We start from the raw sequence: 22,879 nt of genomic DNA, 5'->3' as shown, positions 1-22,879 counted from the left end.
GCTAAAAAATATTTTTTTCTATAAAATAGCTTTTATTGTGTATAAGCGCCAAAACATAGAAAAATGATACAAATGTGGTACCGCTGTAAACGTACTGACCCGAAGAATAAAGCTACCTCATCACGCGGAACAGAATAAAAAAAAAAAAAAAAACAATTCCTGAATTGTTGGTTTTTGTTTATTCTGCCTCCCAAAAATCGGAATAGAAAGCGATCAAAAAATGTCACGTGCCTGAAAATGGCACCAATAGCAACGTCAAGTCATCCCGCAAAAAACGAGCCGTCACATGACTGTCTGCCAAAATCTGGAAAAATTATAGCTCTCAAAATATGGCGATGCAAAAACTAGATTTTACAAAAAATGCGTCTTTTAGTGTGTGACAGCTGTCAGTCATAAAAACCCCATATGATTCTGGCATTGCTGTAATCACACCGACCTGAAGAATAAAGTCGTCTAATCACTTATACCGTACAAGGAACGGCGTCAAAAATAAACTCTTGGGTTAGGATTGGGCTAGGGTTAGGGCTGGGTTTGGGGCTAGGGTTGTGCTGGGGCTAGGGTTGTGCTGGGGCTAGGGTTGTGCTGGGGCTAGGGTTGTGCTGAGGCTAGGGTTGTGCTAGGGCTAGGGTTGTGCTATGGTTAGGGTTGTGCTAGGGTTAGGGCTGGGGTTGGGATTTTTTTCAAAAGTAAGAAAAAAAGATGACGATATGGCGACTAGTGTTGAGCGCAAGTGCTCGCTACTTGAGTTTGCATCGGGTGCTCTGGTATGCATTGAGTATCATGGGTATTTGAGTGACATGCTCGAGTTTCTGCCCCATATGCTTCGCGGCCAAAAAAACTTTACGGGGATTGCCTGCCATGCACGAGCGATCCCCGCATGTTTTTTTTTGGGTGTCTAATAACCGTGAAACATGCGGAGCAGGGACTCGAGCATGTCACTCGAGCACACGCTGTACATGGTGCATACCTGAGTACCCGATGCAAACTCAAGTAGCGAGCACTTGCGCTCAAGAATAATGACAACTTATTCAATATGATGACCTAATGTAAACAAATTCTGTGCCGTACCTCTGGGTTCAAAATGTTCAATATATAACTTAATAAAATCCTTGAGGGGTATAGTTTCCAAAATGGGGACACTTGTGGGGGAGCTCCACTGTTTAGGCACATCACGGGCTCTCCAAACGCGACATGGTGTCCGCTAACGAATTGAATGGAAAATCGGCTCAAATTGTTAGCGGACGCCATGTTGCGTTTGTAGAGCCCCTGTGTGCCCAAACATTGGAGCTCCCCCACAAGTGACCCCATTTTGGAAACTAGACCCCCCAAGGCACCTATCTAGATACATAGTGAGCACTTGGAACCCCCAGGTGCTTCACAAATTGATTAGTAAAAATGAAAAAGTGAAAAAAAAAACACTTTTTCATTTTTATGAATCAATTTGTGAAGCACCTGGGGTTCCAAGTGCTCACTATGAATCTAGATAGGTGCCTTGGGGGGTCTAGTTTCCAAAATGGGGTCACTTGTGGGGGAGCTCCAATGTTTGGGCACACAGGGACTCTCCAAATGCAACATGATATCCGCTAACAAATTGTCGGCTCAAATTGTTAGCGGACACCATGTTGCGTTTGGAGAGCCCCTGTGTGCCCAAACTTTGGAGCTCCCCCACAAGTGACCCCATTTTGGAAACTAGACCCCCCAAGGCACCTATCTAGATGCATAGTGAGCACTTGGAACCCCCAGGTGCTTCACAAATTGATTCGTAAAAATGAAAAAGTGAAAAAACAAACACTTTTTCATTTTTATGAATCAATTTGTGAAGCACCTGGGGTTCCAAGTGCTCACTATGAATCTAGATAGGTGCCTTGGGGGGTCTAGTTTCCAAAATGGGGTCACTTGTGGGGGAGCTCCAATGTTTAGGCACACAGGGACTCTCCAAACACAACATGGCGTCCGCTAATTATTCAAGCAAATTTTACAATCAAAAAGTCAAATGGCGCTCCTTCCCTTCCGAGCCCTGCCGTGCGCCCAAACAGTGTTTTTTCCACAAATATTGGGTATCTGCGTGCCCAGGGGAAATTGCACAACAAATTTTGGGGTCCATTTTTTCTTGTTACCCCTGTGAAAATAAAAAAAATTGGGTCTAAAGTAACATTTTTGTGAAAAAAGTTAAATGTTCATTTTTTTCTTCCACATTCAAAAAATTCCTGTGAAGCACCTGAAGGGTTAATAAAGTTCTTGAATGTGGTTTTGAGCACCTTGAGGAGTGCAGTTTTTAGAATGGTGTCACTTTTGGGTATTTTCAGTCATAAAGACCTCTCAAAGTGACTTCAAATGTGATGTGGTCCCTAAAAAAATGGTTTTGTAAATTTTGTTGGAAAAATGAGAAATCGCTGGTCAACTTTTAACCCTTATAGCTCCCTAACAAAAAAAATTTTTGTTCCAAAATTGTGCTGATGTAAAGTAGACATGTGGGAAATGTTATTTATTAACTCTTTTGTGTGACATATCTCTCTGATTTCAGGGCTTAAAAATTCAAATTTTGAAAATTGCAAAATTTTCAAAATTTTCACCAAATTTCCATTTTTTTCACAAATAAACGCAAGTGATATCGAAGAAATTTTTCCACAATCATGAAGTACAATATGTCACGAAAAAACATTCTCAGAATCAGGGGGATCCGTTGAAGCGTTCCAGAGTAATTACCTCATAAATTGACAGTGGTCAGAATTGTAAAAATTGGCCTGGTCATTAACGTGCAAACCACCCTCGGGGCTTAAGGGGTTAAAAAAGCCGGCCGGCAATTCAGCATCTGTACCCAACAATTTAGAATAGAAGGAATAGAGAATCATACATAGATTAGATAGATAGAAACATGTCAGTCACATATATATGAAGTACAGTGACAGTGTTGATTACTGTACTTGTCATTTAGTGTTAAAATAAAGGATTTATTTAAAAAAAAATTGGCGTGGGGTTCCCCTTAATTTTAGTCTCTAGCAAAGGTTAAGCAGACGGCTGGGGCAGATGTTTGAAGCCTGGGAAGGGGGTAATACCCACAGAGCTTCCCAGGCTACTAATATCAGCCCCCAGATGAATACCTAGCCTTTACTAGCTAGTAAAATGGGGGACCCCCAAAAAAATGACGTGGGGTCCAGCCTAATTTATTAGCTAGCAAAGGCTAGGCAGACAGCTGGGGGCTGACATTAATAGCCCAGGAAAGGTGCCATGAATATTGGCCCCCTCCCTGGCTAGAAACACCAGCCGTCAGCCGCCCCAGAAATGGCGCATCCATCACGCTCATTCCAGCTGAAGCCAACGATCTCCTGCAATAAAAGAAAAATGATAAAGCAACATCATCCTTACCTTTCCATGGTTCCCAGGACAGCTCCAGCTCTGCTACATCGAGATGACAGGCTGGACCGCAGCAGAACGCTGCCATCCATCCTGTCATCCCGCAGACACTGAGAAGCGCAGGCATGCTTGCGCTCCTCAGTGTCTCTCTGTGACGGCATCCAGATGAGCCGAGTTCATGTCCGAGTTGTGTTTTTTTAAATACTTTACTAGAAGTTTATGGTGGTCATGTTTAATATTGGCGTGACCCCATGAATTTCGGGCTTAGGGCCAGCTGATAATGCCAAGCTGGCCTTAACCCCTTTATTACCCAGTGAGCCACCGCACCAGGGCCCTGGATGAGTTGGGTACAGCGCCAGAAGATGGCGCTTCTATGAACGCGCCATTTTCCGGGGTGGCTGCGGACTGCAATTTGCAGCGGGTGGGGCCCAGAAAGCTTGGGCCTCCCTGCGCTGCAGATTCCAGCCCCCAGCTGCCTAGTTGTACCTGGCTGGACACAAAAATAGGGGGAAGCTCCACGTATTTTTTTTAAAAATTATTTCATGAAATTCATGAAATAATTAAGAAAAAAAGGGCTTCCCTATATTGTTGTGTCCAACCAGGTACAAATAGGCAGCTGGTGGTTGGGCGCAGCCCGTTCCTGCCTGCTGTACCTGGCTGGACACAAATATAGTGCGAAGCCCCACGTCAATTTTTTTTAAATTATTTCATGAAATAATTTTTTAAAAAAAGGGCTTCCCTATATTGTTGTGTCCGGCCAGGTACAAATAGGCAGCTGGTGGTTGGGCGCAGCCCGTTCCTGCCTGCTGTACCTGGCTGGACACAAATATAGGGCGAAGCCCCACATCAATTTTTTTTAAATTATTTCATGAATTTCCTGAAATAATTAAAAAAAAATTGACGTGGGGCTTCGCACTATATTTGTGTCCAGCCAGGTACAGCAGGCAGGAACGGGCTGCGCCCAACCACCAGCTGCCTATTTGTACCTGGCCGGACACAACAATATAGGGAAGCCCTTTTTTTCTTTATTATTTCATGAATTTCATGAAATAATTTAAAAAAAAAATACGTGGGGCTTCTCCCTATTTGTGTGTCCAGCCAGGTATAACTAGGCAGCTGGGGGATGGAATCTGCAGCGCAGGGAGGCCCAAGCTTTCTGCCCCCCCCCCCCCCGGTGCAAATTGCAGTCCGCAGCCACCCCGGAAAATGGCGTTCATAGAAGCTGGATGCTGTACCTGGCTGGCATACAAAAATATGGCAAAGCCCACGTCAAAATTTTTGGGAAAAATTAATTAAAAAATAAATAATAATTTAGGGACTGCATCTTTATTAACTCCTCAAATGTCATTTAGTGTTAAAATAAAGGATTTATTTTAAAAAAAATTGGCGTGGGATCCCCCATAATTTTAGGCTCTAGCGGAGGTTAAGCAGACGGCTGGGGCAGATGTTTGAAGCCTGGGAAGTGGGCAATACCCACGGAGCTTCCCAGACTACTAATATCAGCCCCCAGCTGAATACATAGCCTTTACTAGCTATTAAAATGGGGGACCCCCCCCAAAAAATGACGTGGGGTACCCCCTATTTAATAGCTAGCAAAGGCTAGGCAGACAGCTGGGGGCTGATATTAATAGCCCAGGAAGGGTGCCATGAATATTGGCCCCCTCCCAGGCTAGAAACACCAGCCGTCAGCCGCCCCAGAAATGGCGCATCCATAGGATGCGCCAACTCTGGCACTTAGCCTCGCTCTTCCACGCTGCCCTGGTGCGGTGGCAGTGGGGTAATAGGGTTGGGGTTCATGTCAGCGCCAGCTGCCATGAAGCCCAGGTTAGTAATGATGGGCGTCTATAAGACACCCCCATTACTAACCTACAAAGTGTTAAAAAGAAAAAACACACTACACCCAGAAAAAAATAATTTATTTGAAATAAAACACACAATTTTATTTAATTCTTAGTTTACTAAAAAAAAAGAGTTACCTGTCCACGTTCCTGCGCTGATCTCCCATGCACAGCTGTCACATCTGGAGATGGTGACAGCTGTGCATGGCTGCTGTAAGCTCACGCTGCCGGGAACACGTCCGCTCCCGGCAGTGGGAGCCCCTGACTGAGGTCACCGGAGTGCATTCAGGCAGCGCAGCTCCGGAGACCTCCTTTACGGCACTGCTGTACCGTGTGAATTTCTCACGATACAGCAGGGCCGTAAAGGAGCTGACCGGAGCAGCGCTGCCTGAACTCCGGCGAACCCGCTTATGGAATGACTGGGCTGCTTTACGGCCCCATCATTCTAGCGGCGGAAGCGGTTCAGAGCGGTCACATTCTATGTGGCTGCTCTAAACTGGAGATCATCGTGGGACACTCGTGGACTACTACGGAGGGGTAAGGATAAGGTTGTGGTTTATTATTTTATATTTTATTACAGGAGATCGATGGCTTCGGGGAATTAGGTGTCTAGGTGAGTATAGGTGTAGTTTTTTATTTTTTACTTTATTTTAGGTGGCGATCGGCGGGGACAGGTAATGTATGAACTAATTTATTGTAGGCAACCACTGGCCACCAATGACATGTATTTAAAATTTATTGGGGACACAGTAGGGCAATTTAAATAGCAGGATCAGGCTGATGGGAACTACTGCTCCCATCGAGCTGATCCTGCTGGCACGAGTGGACGGGGGACAGACATAGGCCGATGGGAGTAGTAGTGTCACATCGGCCTATGTCTGCCTGCACGCACACACCCGCAGACATCGCACAGACACCGCACACACCCGCAGACATCGCACAGACACCGCACACACTCGCAGACATCGCACAGACACCGCACACACCCGCAGACATCGCACAGACACCGCACACACTCGCAGACATCGATCAGACACCGCACACACTCGCAGACATCGCACAGACACTGCGCACACCCGCACACACCCGCACACATCGCACAGACACCGCACACACCCGCAGACATCGCACACACCCGCAGACATCGCACAGACACCCCGCACACACTTGCAGACACACGCACAGACACCCCGCACACACTCGCAGACACACGCACAGACACCCACACACACCAATCATGACGGGCTGATCGTCTGGGAGGTGAGGCTGACCTGTGCGGCCGTGGGAAAGTTCATGTGAGTTCATGCAATGCAGTCAAGCATGAACTCACGTGAACCCTCTGAGGGCACCGCGGCTACTTCAAATGAACAGCTGATCAGCATCACCTGATACCTCAGCTGTTCATTTGAAATAACCGGCGGGAAAGTGCAGCACAGAACGGGAAAGCCGGCGGTGAAGTCTTTTCACTGCCGGCTTCCCCGCCCGAGTCCTTCGCTCCCCGCTCCTTGGTGCTGCGCTCCCCGCCCGGTCCTAACTTATGATCGGGATGGGAGGTGGCGAGGGGAGCGGAGGATCGGGGTGGGAGGCTGCGGGGAAGCAGTATGGGGCTGTGTGATTGTTTAAAAGCAGGCGGCTTTTTACCGCCCGCCGGCTTTTAAACGATCAGGAGAATTCTCCCACGCTGGGATGGCATTCTGATGACAGGCTGGATCTCAGCTGAGCGCTGCCATCCAGCTTGTCATACTTCAGAGACACTGCAGAGCGCAGGCATTATGGGAACTTCTGATTCCGGTATTCGATATTGTAAAAGTATCGGAATTAAGTATCGGAATTCCGATACCGCGAATATCGGCCGATACCCGATATTTCAGTATCGGAATGCTCAACACTACTCAGGTGTTTCATCTCCGAAAATTAGGAGGATTGGGCATCGTACCTACCTCTGGCAGAATTTGCCATCAATAATCATAGTCAAGAATTCACTGACAGGTCACCGTTCTTCGATGCATATGGTTATCATCCACAGTTCGGTACCTTCAGTGGGGGAGAAGCCTCAGGAGTTCCTGAGGAGGAACGCTTCGCTTCGTCGCTCTCCTCGGTATGGCAGGGTGTTCTGTGTAATTTAAAGACCTTGGGAGACAGGTATAAACGTATGGCTGACAGAAAACGCTTGCCAGGTCCGGACCTGAATATGAATGACTTTGTGTGGTTATGTACCAGGACTATAAGACTGAAAGTTCCTTCTTGGAAGCTGGGACCTAGGTTTATTGGTCCCTATAAAATAACCGCCATCATCAACCCAGCTGCGTTTCGACTAGAACTTCCTCAGTCCCTTAAGGTCCACAATGTGTTCCACAGGTCCTTACTCAAAAGGTATGTAGAACCTCTTGAGCCCTCACCTCTACCACCGCCCCCAGTAATGGTTGATGATAATCTGACGTTCCAGATTTCGAGGATTATAAATTCTCGTCTCCAACGTCGTTCTCTACATTACTTGGTGCACTGGAAAGGCTATGGTCTAAAGGAGAGGATGTGGGTTTCAGCTTCAGAGGTGAACGCTCCCAGATTGGTTTGCTCATTCCACACCTCTTTTCCTGAGAAACCCGGTCCTGAGTGTCCGGAGGCCACTCGTAGAGGGGGGGTACTGTCACGGGTGTGTCAGAGGTGACAGACAGTCGCTCTGCAATGGGTTGCAGGAGATCTCTACTTTTGGCATTTCAGACAGCTCCTTAGATAAGAGGCTGGCTTAAGGAACGAGCGGCTACCTCTCTCTTGCTAATTAGCTCTCTTGCCTGGGTGTATATATACCTGTTGTGTCTGAGAGGGAGTCGCCGGTTATTCTCATTTTTACTTGTGAGGCTTAGCAGGAGCAGTACTTTGTCCTCTCTGGAGCTTGAGGCCGTGTGCTTATTTGGAGTTCATCTAAAGCTAAGCTATTTCCCACGGTTTTGTCTACCCTTGTTATCTATAGAGTTTAGCGGAGGTTGACTAGTGCTCATCTCCTCCCATCCCTATCCATAGGCATACGCCAGGGAGAGTAGGGTGAGGCACGCGTGCGGCGATTGCTGAAGAGGCAATATATGGACGCAAGTTGAGAAAGGGTGATGCCAGATCAGACTAGGAGGTCTCCACTTTCCCCTTTCCCTAGTGTCTGGGCTCCGTTTGCCTTTACCCTCTGTGTTGCACTAAGTCTTTCCCACACCTGTCATGACACTTGAGGGACTCCAACAGAGAGAGGAGGTAGTGTGGCAGTGGGTGACGCTAAATGTGCGGTTGGAAAGGTATGAGGAAATCCAGGATACAGCAAGATCTTTGATGCTAAAGGAAGAGAGGATTGGTGTAGTAAGAGACAATGGTCAACTGTGTCAAAGGCAGAGGACAGGTCTAGAAGGAGGAGCATAGAGAATTGTCTGTTGACTGTAAGTCGTTGGTAATTTTGGTAAGAGTAGTTTCAGTGGAATAATGTGGACAGAACCCAGATTGTAGGTTGTCGAAAATTGAGTTAGATAAGAGTTGGGAACAAAGTTCAGCGTGAACATGCTGCTCAAGGAGTTTGGAAACTAATGGGAGCAGCGATATGGGGCAATACCTGGACATAGCGCTTGGGTCAAGGGATAGCTTTTTGAGGATAGGCGTGATTGAGGCATGTTTGAAAGCAGAAGGGAAGGTACTAGAAGTTAGTGATAGGTTGAAGAGATGGGTTAGGGATGGAATAAGTGTGGTGGTGAGGTTGGGGAGCAGGTGGGATGGGATGGGGTCAAGTGCACAAGTGGTGAGGGGTGATTTGGAGAAGAGACTAGTAAGCTCTACTTCAGTGATGTTGGAGAGGGAGGTTATAGGTTCCGCCATAGTTTATTTTCTTATTTGGCAACATGATTCTTCAGGTCAGTGCAACTACAGCGAAACAAAACTTGTATAACTTTTATACTTTTAATGGTTAAAAAACACAACTCAATTTTGTGTCTCAATCTTCTGAGATCCTTTAAGTTATCGATGGGGCTGTGTGAGAGCTTTTTCAGCTTGATTATTTTTGTCTAGTCAGTTGCAGTTTTCATTGGAATCTTTTTTTCTTTTTTTTTTATACATTCTATAGGTTTGTGCAGCAAAGAGTTAACATCTGGGCAGGGTTCAATGGCAACAAGTACTGTATGTAATAAACTTTGTTGCTGGCTTTCACTACTTTTTCTGTGACTACAAGTTTTCAAGAGCAGGCATAGAGCTTAATCCGTGCAATTTATCACCTGTGGACATTTGCTACACTCTTTGGGGAATGGTGAGCTGATGAATCTTTTTATTTTGTTAAATTAATCATTTTGGGGTACATATGAAATTTTGATTGCCCTTTACTGCACTTTTTGGAAGTTGCTAAAACTGAAAAATGGCAATTCTTGTGTTTTTGATTTTTTTTTTGTTTTACAGTGATTACCTTTTAGGTTAATTAACTTTATAATTTCATAAATTGGACTTTCATGGATGTAGTAATATCATATATGTTGTTTTTTTTATTTCTTTTTTGTTTTTGGAAAAGGGAGGTGATTCAAGCTTTTGTTTCATTCAATATTATATATATATTACGTTTTAGTTTTTTTTTTCATTCTTCTAGGTGACATGAAACTGCAGTTTAATCACTTGTACTATATCTAGCAATACTGCAGTATTTCAGTATATTGTGACATTCATGATATCTTATGAAGCTCCAAAACTTACTGAGCTTCATAGGAGTAGAAAGATGATGGCGATGGGGGTGTACCTTATGAAAAAGGCAAGCAAACAAGGGGCGCTTCCTAGTGCATTACCATCTTGTTGGACTAAACTAACTGCTTGTGTTTGTGCAGTACTAACCTTGTATGGTTGAATAGGCACAACTCTATAAATGCACATATCTGGGAACTACACCTCCCATCAGGTCTAAGGCTTCTGCTCCGTAGTTCAGTGATCCTCCACTATCTGTTGCCAGTGGGATCCAAAGAATAGCCAAAATAGCCAGTATGTCTAGAAGTGTACATATTTTTGAGACATTATGTTATTTTGTTTTTGTTTTGTTTTTTTGCTACCGCTTCAACCTTTGGGGGTTCCACAGTAGGCTCTCGTGAGCACATCGTAATTGCATTGTGGTTGCTAATGTAAAATTCTGATGAACATACACTCATATCATCCATGAGGGGGTTGCATGCTTAGTATTTTAAATGCACATAGATGAAGCTTGTATAAGGTGCTAGTCATACATATACATGTAGTGCACCATGCCGTCGAACAGCTGAACATACTATTAGATTGAGCAGGATGTTCAGCTTGTATGTAAGTACACCCTACAAGTACCAAAAGCCTATCTTCTCTCATTATTACAGGGCTTGGCTGCATCCTGTTAATATGAAAACATACAAGAAGTATTAGTTGATATTTTGTATTTTCTCTTGTAATCTGAAGAGCCATTAATACCTTTCTCAACATTGAAATTGCAACACCAAGGAGGACCAGTCATGGACGTGGAATTATGGAAATCACAGGATGGATAGATATGCTAATGATATACAGTACAGACCAAAAGTTTGGACACACATTCTCATTTCAAGATTTTTCTGTATTTTGATGATTATGAAAATTGTACATTCACACTGAAGGCATCAAAACTATGAATTAACACATGTGGAATTATATACTTAACAAAAACGTGTGAAACAACTGAAAATATGTCTTATATTCTAGGTTCTTCAAAGTAGCCACCTTTTGCTTTGATGACTGCTTTGCACACTCTTGGCATTCTCTTGATGAGCTTCAAGAGGTAGTCAATGGAAATGGTTTTCACTTCACAGGTGTGCCCTGTCAGGTATAATAAGTGGGATTTATTGCCTTATAAATGGGGTTGGGACCATCAGTTGTGTTGTGCAGAAGTCTGGTGGATACACAGCTGATAGTCCTACTGAATAGAGTGTTAGAATTTGTATTATGGCAAGATAAAAGCAGCTAAGTAAAGAAAAACGAGTGGCCATCATTACTTTAAGAAATTAAGGTCAGTCAGTGCGAAAAATTGGGAAAACTTTGAAAGTGTCCCCAAGTGCAGTTGCAAAAACCATCAAGCGCTACAAAGAAACTGGCTCATATGAGGACCGCCCCAGGAAAGGAAGACCAAGAGTCACCTCTGCTTCTGAGGATAAGTTTATCCGAGTCACCAGCCTCAGAAATCGTAGGTTAACAGCAGCTCAGATTAGAGACCAGGTCAATGCCACACAGAGTTCAAGCAGCAGACACATCTCTTCAACAACTGTTAAGAGGAGATTTTGTGCAGCAAGCCTTCATGGTAAAATAGCTGCTAGGAAACCACTGCTAAGGACAGGCAACAAGCAGAAGAGACTTGTTTGGGCTAAAGAACACAAGGAATGGACATTAGACCAGTGGAAATCTGTGCTTTGGTCTGATGAGTCCAAATTTGAGATCTTTGGTTCCAACCACCGTGTCTTTGTGTGATGCAGAAAAGGTGAACGGATGGACTCTACATGCCTGGTTTCCACCGTGAAGCATGAAAGAGGAGGTGTGATGGTGTGGGGGTGCTTTTCTGGTGACACTGTTGGGGATTTATTCAAAATTGAAAGCATACTGAACCAGCATGGCTACCACAGCATCTTGCAACGGCAAGCTATTCCATCCGGTTTGCGTTTAATTGGACCATCATTTATTTTTCAACAGGACAATGACCCCAAACACACCTCCAGACTGTGTAAGGGCTATTTGACCTAGAGTGATGGGGTGCTACGCCAGATGACCTGGCCTCCACAGTCACCAGACCTGAACCCAATCGAGATGGTTTGGTGTGAGCTGGACCGCAGAGTGAAGGCAAAAGGGCCAACAAGTGCTAAGCATCTCTGGGAACTCCTTCAAGATTGTTGGAAGACCATTTCCGGTGACTACCTCTTGAAGCTCATCAAGAGAATGCCAAGAGTGTGCAAAGCAGTCATCAAAGCAAAAGGTGGCTACTTTGAAGAACCTAGAATATAAGACATATTTTCAGTTGTTTCACACTTTTTTGTTAAGTATATAATTCCATATGTGTTAATTCATAGTTTTGATGCCTTCAGTGTGAATGTACAATTTTCATAGTCATGAAAATACAGAAAAATCTTTAAATGAGAAGGTGTGTCCAAACTTTTGGTTTTTACTGTATGTAAATGATAAAAACATGGAACACTTTCAAACCATCTTGATTTATTCATTATCGAGTATGAGCGCCATAAGCAGAAATACCAGCACTTACATGTCTTGGTTGCTATCAGTGAGGTTATTAATGACTGTCTGTGGAATGTTCTGCCACGCTGAATGCACTTGCGCAAAGCAAGAGGGCAATCGAGGCTGGAATGGAGGTTTATCCTCTTCAGTGATGAGTCCTACTTTTGTCTTAGCTGGAGATAGTTCTGGAGTCTACGTGGGCAATGTCATAAAGAGGCTTTCATGAGAGAACTTTACATTAGTCCTACTCCTGTGATTATTGTGTGGGATGGCATACTGTGCGGTAGCCAGAACCCCCTAGGTTATAGTAAGTATGCTAACAGCTTGGAGTTATATTGATTTGCTCTTGGAAACAGTGGTACGGCCATTTCTCCAATGTGTCCTAAGAGCCATTTTTCAAAACAATGTCTGGCTATATATTGCTTGTGTTACTGTGAGCAGAGTGAGTGGCCTAACCATGCTACCATAGCATACAGCGCCTCCAGACTTCTCTCCCATAGAGCATATCTAGGATGTCATTGTTCGGCAATTGCAAAGGGAACTACCAGCAGAGGAAGTTAATGATTTTCCAGAGTGCATTCAGCAGAACATTCCTCAGACAGCCATTAATTACCTCACTGATGGAAGCCAAGGTTGTAAGTGTGGGGATTTCTGCCCTTGATGCTTATACTCGATACTGAATAAATCGAGATGTTTAGAACATGTTGTTTCCATTCTTCATCATTTGCATATTGCTAACATGTCTATTGATCTGTTGATTTCCATAATTCCACAACTTTTCCTTCTTGTGGTTGCAATTTTAATGTTGAAGAGTTTAAATTATATAAATATTACATGGAGTTTAGACCTTTTGCAAAAGTTTTTTGCAGTTGCATTGACATACCCATCCCCCCAGTATACCTACTTTTTTGTGCAGTTTGAAAGATCTCAACTAGGAACTCCCAGTTCTAGGACATGGGAGTGCCGCTTCTGCTTCCGTGACTGCACGTAGATTCATAGCAGAAAAATACCTGAAGAATGATCTAGTCATTTCTTTTAAATGCTTGTTGTTTTTGAAAACTTGAAGCGTATTAAAAACTATAAAAAGCTCGAACGTATGAACAGCAAGTCATTTTACAAAGTAAATGAATAAGAAGAGTCTCTGAAGCATTTTTTTGAACTTTTTGACTGCTCAGCAAATTTTTGTTTTTGCATTTTAATTTTTGCCCTCTACTTTTTCAAATCTCTATAACTTATTTATTTTTCTGCTAAAATTGACGTATGAGGGCTTTTTGCGAGGTGCATAGTACTTTTGAATGACACCATTTCTTTGACCATTTATTGTAAGGGTAAACGGCAAAAAAATTCCAATTGCAATGAAATAGAAAAAAAACGCAATCAGTGATTGACAGTGACTTTTAAGAGGTTACCTGCAGCGATTGGCAGTAATGTTGCTCACTGCTGTTTAAGGCAGATGCCTGCTATGTAATGTATCTGGCATGTGATCTCCCTGATTATGCTCCATGGCGTAATAGTACATCATGGAGCATTAAGGGGTTAAGCTATTTTCAAGCATTTTTTAGAGTGGAACTACTTAAAAATGGTAGGGAACAACACCAAAAAAATTGTTGGCACACAGCCGCATAATTAGGAAAATGTTCGCGTTTCGAAAGCAAAACAGCTTTTTTATTCCTCTTCTTCCTAAAGAAGAAAGCCACTGTTTTGCTTTCGAAACACATAGGAATTGATCCGATAGTTTCTTACTATCACCAGTTTGATGTCACAAACAAGGCTGCGAGAGCTCACCTAGCATCTGAGGACTATCCTAGAATACGGACGCAGAACCCCTCTTGACAATGACCTCAGATGCGCACCACCAGCCGGGGCACCAACTGAATCTCAGAGCAACTATACTGAAAGTGAGCAGTACCACATCTACTATCGTAGCAAGCCAACATCAAGTGAAAGAACAAGTAAATCCTCACCATCTCTACTACAGGTCAGTGCAATACCTACCTAGGTGAAGTGAGTCACTGCTTCAAAATTTACCGCTAGATCCACAGCACGCGGGAATGCTGAGAGGAGGAAGGAACAACTATTCCTCTCACCGTATTGACATGTATGTGTAAAACCCATACATTTAGTGTGCAGACAAACACAATCTGCATCGGGACATACTGCTAATAGACTTTTTGATTCATTCACACAAACAATAATATACATATACAGTACAGACCAAAAGTTTGGGCACACCTTCTCATTTAAAGATTTTTCTGTATTTTCATGACTATGAAAATTGTACATTCACACCGAAGGCATCAAAACTATGAATTAACACATGTGGAATTATATACTTAACAAAAAAGTGTGAAACAACTGAAAATATGTCTTATATTATAGGTTCTTCAAAGTAGCCACCTTTTGCTTTGATGACTGCTTTGCACACTCTTGGCATTCTCTTGATGAGCTTCAAGAGGTAGTCACATGAAATGGTTTTCACTTCACAGGTGTGCCCTGTCAGGTTTAATAAGTGGGATTTCTTGCCTTATAAATGGGGTTGGGACCATCAGTTGTGTTGTGCAGAAGTCTGGTGGATACACAGCTGATAGTCCTACTGAATAGACTGTTAGAATTTGTATTATGGCAAGAAAAAAGCAGCTAAGTAAAGAAAAACTAGTGGCCATCATTACTTTAAGAAATGAAGGTCAGTCAGTGCGAAAAATTGGGAAAACTTTGAAAGTGTCCCCAAGTGCAGTTGCAAAAACCATCAAGCGCTACAAAGAAACTGGCTCACATGAGGACCGCCCCAGGAAAGGAAGACCAGGAGTCACCTCTGCTTCTGAGGATAAGATTATCCGAGTCACCAGCCTCAGAAATCGCAGGTTAACAGCAGCTCAGATTAGAGACCAGGTCAATGCCACACAGAGTTCTAGCAGCAGACACATCTCTTCAACAACTGTTAAGAGGAGACTTTGTGCAGCAGGCTTTCATGGTAAAATAGCTGCTAGGAAACCACTGCTAAGGACAGGCAACAAGCAGAAGAGACTTGTTTTGGCTAAATAATACAAGGAATGGACATTAGACCAGTGGAAATCTGTGCTTTGGTCTGATGAGTCCAAATTTGAGATCTTTGGTTCCAACCACCGTGTCTTTGTGCGACGCAGAAAAGGTGAACGGATGGACTCTACATGCCTGGTTCCCACCGTGAAGCATGGAGGAGGAGGTGTGATGGTGTGGGGGTGCTTTGCTGGTGACACTGTTGGGGATTTATTCAAAATTGAACGCATACTGAACCAGCATGGCTACCACAGCATCTTGCATCTGCATGCTATTCCATCCGGTTTGCGTTTAGTTGGACCATCATTTATTTTTCAACAGGGCAATGACCCCAAACACACCTCCAGGCTGTGTAAGGTCTATCTGACCGAGAAGGAGAGTGATGGGGTGCTACACCAGATAACCTGGCCTCCACAGTCACCAGACCTGAACCCAATTGAGATGGTTTGGGGTAAGCTGGACCGCAGAGTGAAGGCAAAAGGGCCAACAAGTGCTAAGCATCTCTGGGAACTCCTTCAAGATTGTTGGAAGACCATTTCCGGTGACTACCTCTGGAAGCTCATCAAGAGAATGCCAAGAGTGTGCAAAGCAGTCATCAAAGCAAAAGGTGGCTACTTTGAAGAACCTAGAATATAAGACATATTTTCAGCTGTTTCACACTTTTTTGTTAAGTATATAATTCCACATGTGTTAATTCATAGTTTTGATGCCTTCAGTGTGAATGTACAATTTTCATAGTCATGAAAATACAGAAAAGTCTTTAAATGAGAAGGTGTGTCCAAACTTTTGGTCTTTACTGTATGTAAATGATAAAAACATGGAACACTTTCAAAACATCTTGATTTATTCATTATCGAGTATGAGCGCCATAAGCAGAAATACCAGCACTTACATGTCTTGGTTGCTATCAGTGAGGTTATTAATGACAGTTTGTGGAATGTTCTGCCACGCTGAATGCGCTTGCGCAAAGCAAGAGGGCAATCGAGGCTGGAATGGAGGTTTATCCTCTTCAGTGATGAGTCCTACTTTTGTCTTAGCTGGAGATAGTTCTGGAGTCTACGTGGGCAATGTCATAAAGAGGCTTTCATGAGAGAACTTTACATTAGTCCTACTCCTGTGATTATTGTGTGGGATGGCATACTGTGCGGTAGCCAGAACCCCCTTACGTTATAGTAAGTATGCTAACAGCTTGGAGTTATATTGATTTGCTCTTGGAAACAGTGGTACGGCCATTTCTCCAAAGTGTCCTAAGAGCCATTTTTCAAAACAATGTCTGGCTATATATTGCTTGTGTTACTGTGAGCAGAGTGAGTGGCCTAACCATGCTACCATAGCATACAGCGCCTCCAGACTTCTCTCCCATAGAGCACATCTAGGATGTCATTGTTCGGCAATTGCAAAGGGAACTACCAGCAGCGGAAGTTAATGATTTTCCAGAGTGCATTCAGCAGAACATTCCTCAGACAGCCATTAATTACCTCACTGATGGCAGCCAAGGTTGTAAGTGTGGGGATTTCTGCCCTTGATGCTTATACTCGATACTGAATAAATCGAGATGTTTAGAACATGTTGTTTCTATTCTTCATCATTTGCATATTGCTAATGTAGCGCCCCGAGGGTTCGGTCGCTACAGGGGTATTGCACCTCAACCAGAGGTGTGATATCCCACTCCCAGGTAAGGATGGTGTGTGGACCGGGACTCAGTAAGCTGCATGCATCACATACACTCCATTTCCGGCGGACAGCTCAACGGTGCTCCCATTAGTACAGTAATGCAGGCACGACAGAACATGTCCCTGGCTGGAGGGGGGAGGAAAACCCAGTGATGTAGGAGCAGATAGGGGTTGGGTTTCTGGGCATAGGTAGGAGCCCATTGGTTGCAAGTCAGATGGGCTCATACACAGAGAGGGAGGTATATAAGGTGGGCACCATCTTAGAACAGTGTTCAGTCTGAGAGAGGAAGTGACAGAGCAGGGCCTCTGTGGAGCTCTGCTCCGGAGGCGGGCCTAGCCTGTGAGGCCCAGCCAGCACTGGAAGAGAAGAGGAGTTCAGCTAGAGAGGGCTGACAGGGAGCTGTGGCTCAGTCTGGGCTCAGCTCCACAAGGCAGGCCTGGAGTGAAGGCCAGAGCCAGAAGAGAGGAACAGAAACAGCAAGGAACAGGAACAGAAAGGAAAGGAAGAAAGGAACAGAACACCAAGAGAGGCCCAGAGACACGAGGGCAGAAGGAACCCCAAAGGCCCAGGAGATTGCGGGTGACGGGTTGGCAGAACAGGGTACCGGATCCCAAGTTGGTGGAGGCGACTAATCCTCAGCCAAGGACCGGCGGTCGTGATCATATCTTGGTGCGACCCCTCACTACACCTACTAGAAAGGCACACCACATAGGGTCAGGGAGGTGAGCACGAAGCCCTCCCAAGAGAAGGCCCGCGGGAGCTGGACAGACGTAGTGTCACTGGTGGGGCACGGCCAGAGAAAGGAATAGAAGGGAGTCCTGTGACACACTCAGGAATTGCCTGGGGGTTGACCGAGCCCCCGCATCTGGTGGACACAGCACGTCTTGGGCAGTCATTGTCGGCGGAGTGACTTGGAATATAAAGAACTGTGAGTAAAGAACTTGAACTGCAACCCCACGTCTCTGTGCTTCATCGCCACACCAGCACTACTAGTGCTGGGACGCCCGTGCACTATCACCCCCCTTCATCAACTACACTGCCCTGGGGCTGCACTCTTCCCGTGGGGAGCCACACTACCTTAGCTGCCTTGCAGCAGCGGTTCGCACTGACCGCAATCCACGGGTGGCGTAGTCGGACAATTAATCATAAAAACCCCATAAATAGACTGCCACTGGTTTGACCACCCTGAGCCACGGGACCGGGTCGCCGCCACGGTGACTACAACCCACAGCATCACACAGAAGGCCCGGTTCCGGGTTCCCCACTACACGTGTATGCGAGGCCTAGGGGGCGCGTCAACTTTTGGCGTAGTCGGCAGGATCGTTACCAACCCGCCACAAACGGGTATTGCGTGCCTGAAAAAGACTTTGCACTTACCTGAGTGAAGTTTCCCGCCATCTGGAGCAGTTTCCGCCATATTCAGTCGTCTCCCGCCATCTTCAGTCGTTTCCTGCCATCTTCAGCCGTTTTCCCGCCATTGGATGCCATCTTCAGGACGCCGCGCCGGAAGAAGAGGGGCGTGGACGTCAAAAACGCGCGAAGTCCGAAGCCCCGCCCCACGCGCTGACGCCGCACAAGGTCCTGGAAGGAGCCCAGCGAGCACTGACGTCAGCAGCGCGCGACGCCAGGTCCTCAACGCAGACCATGGCGAGCAGAGCCGCGGCCTACAGAAGAGGATCGCCGGAAGGTAGGCCACGGTTAACCGGGGGGGGAGGAAGACATCAGGAACGGAGAGCAAGATGGCGGACCAGCAGCAGACTAAGCTGCCCTGCATCGACAGTGCCCCAGCCGTCGTGGGTCCCGACCAGCGCCAGGAGAAGACGCATGATGCAGGAGCGGCCGCGGGAGCAGGTAAGAGGAGTCTCCCTGTCCCGGACGCTGCCAGCGTCAGCCTGCTCCCGGGCCCCCTGGTGGAGCCGCCAATCCCGGGCGCTGCAGACACCGACCTGCTCCAGACCCCGCAACAAGCCCTGCAGCCGAGCCCTCCAGCCCTGGTCGCTGCCACCACCAGCCCATGCCCTCTGACCCCGGGCGTCATCAACAGCGGCCCTCTCCAGGCCCCGCCGCAAGGCCCACTGCACTGCGGCGCAAGGGGCTGGTATGCCCTCAACATCCACCGGGTGGGCGCAGAGAGTCACACTTCAGAGGACCCAGACGGGTCTGAAGATCAATATGAGGAAGGAGCATCAGGAGGATACCGCTACTAGTGAGTGGCAGAGTACCTGTGTACATAGTTGCCCGTCAGGGTAAAAGGAACTGTTTGTCTGATACAAAGTTGATCCCGATTGAACTGTTACCTGGCTGAGGACTGAGAGCAGCCATTCCCCTAATAGAAAAATGGACACCTGGTCGCAAGTTGCACAGTGGCCAGTGAAGAAGGCATCCCACAGCATCCCACAGAAGGCCCGGTTCCGAGTTCCCCACTACACGTGTACGCGAGGCCCAGGGGGCGCGTCACTAACATGTCTATCGATCTGTTGATTTCCATAATTCCACAACTTTTCCTTCTTGTGGTTGCAATTTTAATGTTGAAGAGTATAAATTATATAAATATTACATGGAGTTTAGACCTTTTGCAAAAGTTTTTTGCAGTTGCATTGACATACCCACCCCCCAGTATAGGAAGGTCAAAGTCTTAACCTTTCAGATTGCATATACAGTGCCTACAAGTAGTATTCAACCCCCTGCAGATTTAGCTGGTTTGATAAGATGCAAATAAGTTAGAGCCTTCAAACTGCAAACGAGAGTAGGTTTTATGAACAGAAGCATAAATCTTACAAACCAAAAAGTTATGTTGCTCAGTTGAATTTTATTAAATTTTAAACATAAAAGTGTGGGTCAATTATTATACAACCCCTATGTTTAATATTTTGTAGAATAACCCTTGTTTGCAATTACAGCTAATAATCGTCTTTTATAAGACCTGATCAGGCCGGCACAGGTCTGTGGAGTTATCTTGGCCCACTCCTCCATGCAGATCTTCTCCAAGTTATCTAGGTTCTTTGGGTGTCTCATGTGGACTTTCTTCTTGAGCTCCTTCCACAAGTTTTCAATTGGGTTAAGGTCAGGAGACTGACTAGGCCACTCCAACACCTTGACTTTTTCCCTCTTGAACCAGGCCTTGGTTTTCTTGGCTGTGTGCTTTGGGTCGTTGTCTTGTTGGAAGATGAAATTACGACCCATCTTAAGATCCTTGATGGAGGAGCGGAGGTTCTTGGCCAAAATCTCCAGGTAGGCCGTGCTATCCATCTTCCCATGGATGCGGACCAGATGGCCAGGCCCCTTGGCAGAGAAACAGCCCCACAGCATGATGCTGCCACCACCATGCTTGACTGTAGGGATGGTATTCTTGGGGTCGTATGCAGTGCCATCCAGTCTCCAAACGTCACGTGTGTGGTTGGCACCAAAGATCTCGATCTTGGTCTCATCAGACCATAGAACCTTGAACCAGTCTGTCTCAGAGTCCTCCAAGTGATCATGAGCAAACTGTAGACGAGCCTTGACATGACGCTTTGAAAGTAAAGGTACCTTACGGGCTCGTTTGGAACGGAGACCATTGCGGTGGAGTACGTTACTTATGGTATTGACTGAAACCAATGTCCCCACTGCCATGAGATCTTCCCGGAGCTCCTTCCTTGTTGTCCTTGGGTTAGCCTTGACTCTTCGGACAAGCCTGGCCTCGGCACGGGAGGACACTTTCAAAGGCTGTCCAGGCCGTGGAAGGCTAACAGTAGTTCCATAAGCCTTCCACTTACGGATGATGCTCCCAACAGTGGAGACAGGTAGGCCCAACTCCTTGGAAAGGGTTTTGTACCCCTTGCCAGCCTTGTGACCCTCCACGATCTCGTCTCTGATGGCCTTGGAATGCTCCTTTGTCTTTCCCATGTTGACCATGTCTGACTGCTGTTCACAAGTTTGGGGAGGGTCTTAAATAGTCAGAAAAGGCTGGCAAAAGAGATCTTTAATCCACACATGTGAAGCTCATTATTCTTGGTGCCTGAACTACTTCTTAATACTTTAGGGGGACCAAACAGAATTCTTGTGGTTTGAGGGGTTGAATAATAAATGACACTCTGAATTAACTTTTAACGTTTTAAAAAAAAAAAAAAAAAAGTTGCTGCAGTGCATTTCCCACTTCCAGGCTGATCTACAGTACAAATGTCACAATGCCAAGTTAATTCCGCATGTGTCAACCAGCTAAATCTGCAGGGGGTTGAATACTACTTGTAGGCACTGTACCTACTTTTTTGTGCAGTTTGAAAGATCTCAACTAGGAACTCCCAGTTCTAGGACATGGGAGTGCCGCTTCTGCTTCCGTGACTGCACGTAGATTCACAGCAGAAAAATACCTGAAGAATGATCTAGTCATTTCTTTTAAATGCTTGTTGTTTTTGAAAACTTGAAGCGTATTAAAAACTATAAAAAGCTCGAACGTATGAACAGCAAGTCATTTTACAAAGTAAATGAATAAGAAGAGTCTCTGAAGCATTTTTTTGAACTTTTTAACTGCTTAGCAAATTTTTGTTTTTGCATTTTCATTTTTGCCCTCTACTTTTTCAAATCTCTATAAATTATTTATTTTTCTGCTAAAATTGACGTATGAGGGCTTTTTGCGAGGTGCATAGTACTTTTGAATGACACCATTTCTTTGACCATTTATTGTAAGGGTAAACGGCAAAAAAATTCCAATTGCAATGAAATAGAAAAAAACGCAATCAGTGATTGACAGTGGCTTTTAAGAGGCTACCTGCAGCGATTGGCAGTAATGTTGCTCACTGCTGTTTAAGGCAGATGCCTGCTATGTAATGTATCTGGCATGTGATCTCCCTGATTATGCTCCATGGCGTAATAGTACATCATGGAGCATTAAGGGGTTAAGCTATTTTCAAGCATTTTTTAGAGTGGAACTACTTAAAAATGGTAGGGAACAACAAAAAAAAATTGTTGGCACACAGCCGCATAATGAGGAAAGTGTTCGCGTTTCGAAAGCAAAACAGCTTTTTTATTCCTCTTCTTCCTAAAGAAGAAAGCCACTGTTTTGCTTTCGAAACACGTAGGAATTGATCCGATAGTTTCTTACTATCACCAGTTTGATGTCACAAACAAGGCTGCGAGAGCTCACCTAGCATCTGAGGACTATCCTAGAATCCGGACGCAGAACCCCTCTTGACAATGACCTCAGATGCGCACCAGCCGGGGCACCAACTGAACCTCGGAGCAACTATACTGAAAGTGAGCAGTACCACATCTACTATCGTAGCAAGCCAACATCAAGTGAAAGAACAAGTAAATCCTCACCATCTCTACTACAGGTCAGTGCAATACCTACCTAGGTGAAGTGAGTCACTGCTTCAAAATTTACCGCTAGATCCACAGCACGAGGGAACGCTGAGAGGAGCGTATTGACATTTATTTGTAAAACCCATACATTTAGTGTGCAGACAAACACAATCTGCATCGGGACATACTGCTAATAGACTTTTTGATTCATTCACACAAACAATAATATACATATACAGTACAGACCAAAAGTTTGGGCACACCTTCTCATTTAAAGACTTTTCTGTATTTTCATGACTATGAAAATTGTACATTCACACTGAAGGCATCAAACTATGAATTAACACATGTGGAATTATATACTTAACAAAAAAGTGTGAAACAACTGAAAATATGTCTTATATTCTAGGTTCTTCAAAGTAGCCACCTTTTGCTTTGATGACTGCTTTGCACACTCTTGGCATTCTCTTGATGAG

The 22,879-nt window shown here is 45.1% G+C and overlaps 1 protein-coding gene across 2 annotated transcripts in view; it reads left to right on the top strand.

The window, feature by feature from the left end:
- Positions 1 to 9,312: 9,312 nt before the first annotated feature.
- LOC141174469 (hydroxysteroid dehydrogenase-like protein 1) overlaps positions 9,313 to 22,879 on the top strand; it is a 47,240-nt gene continuing 33,673 nt past the window's right edge. Inside the window, exons 1-2 of one of the 2 annotated variants that reach the window (XM_073659405.1) lie at positions 9,383 to 9,465; positions 22,213 to 22,435. Coding sequence is in view for 1 of the 2 variants with exons in the window: in XM_073659404.1 (XP_073515505.1) it covers positions 9,463 to 9,465 (3 nt within the window). In the remaining variant the exon portion in view is untranslated. Of the gene's footprint in view, positions 9,466 to 22,212; positions 22,436 to 22,879 lie in introns of both variants that reach the window. The other variant, XM_073659404.1, reaches the window with a different exon arrangement.

The sequence above is a fragment of the Phyllobates terribilis genome, unplaced genomic scaffold (assembly GCF_046119375.1).
Source record: "Phyllobates terribilis strain yellow unplaced genomic scaffold, ASM4611937v1 Scaffold_13__5_contigs__length_258822181, whole genome shotgun sequence".
NCBI lineage: Eukaryota > Metazoa > Chordata > Amphibia > Anura > Dendrobatidae > Phyllobates > Phyllobates terribilis.
This window is presented reverse-complemented; position numbering and strand designations above follow the sequence as displayed.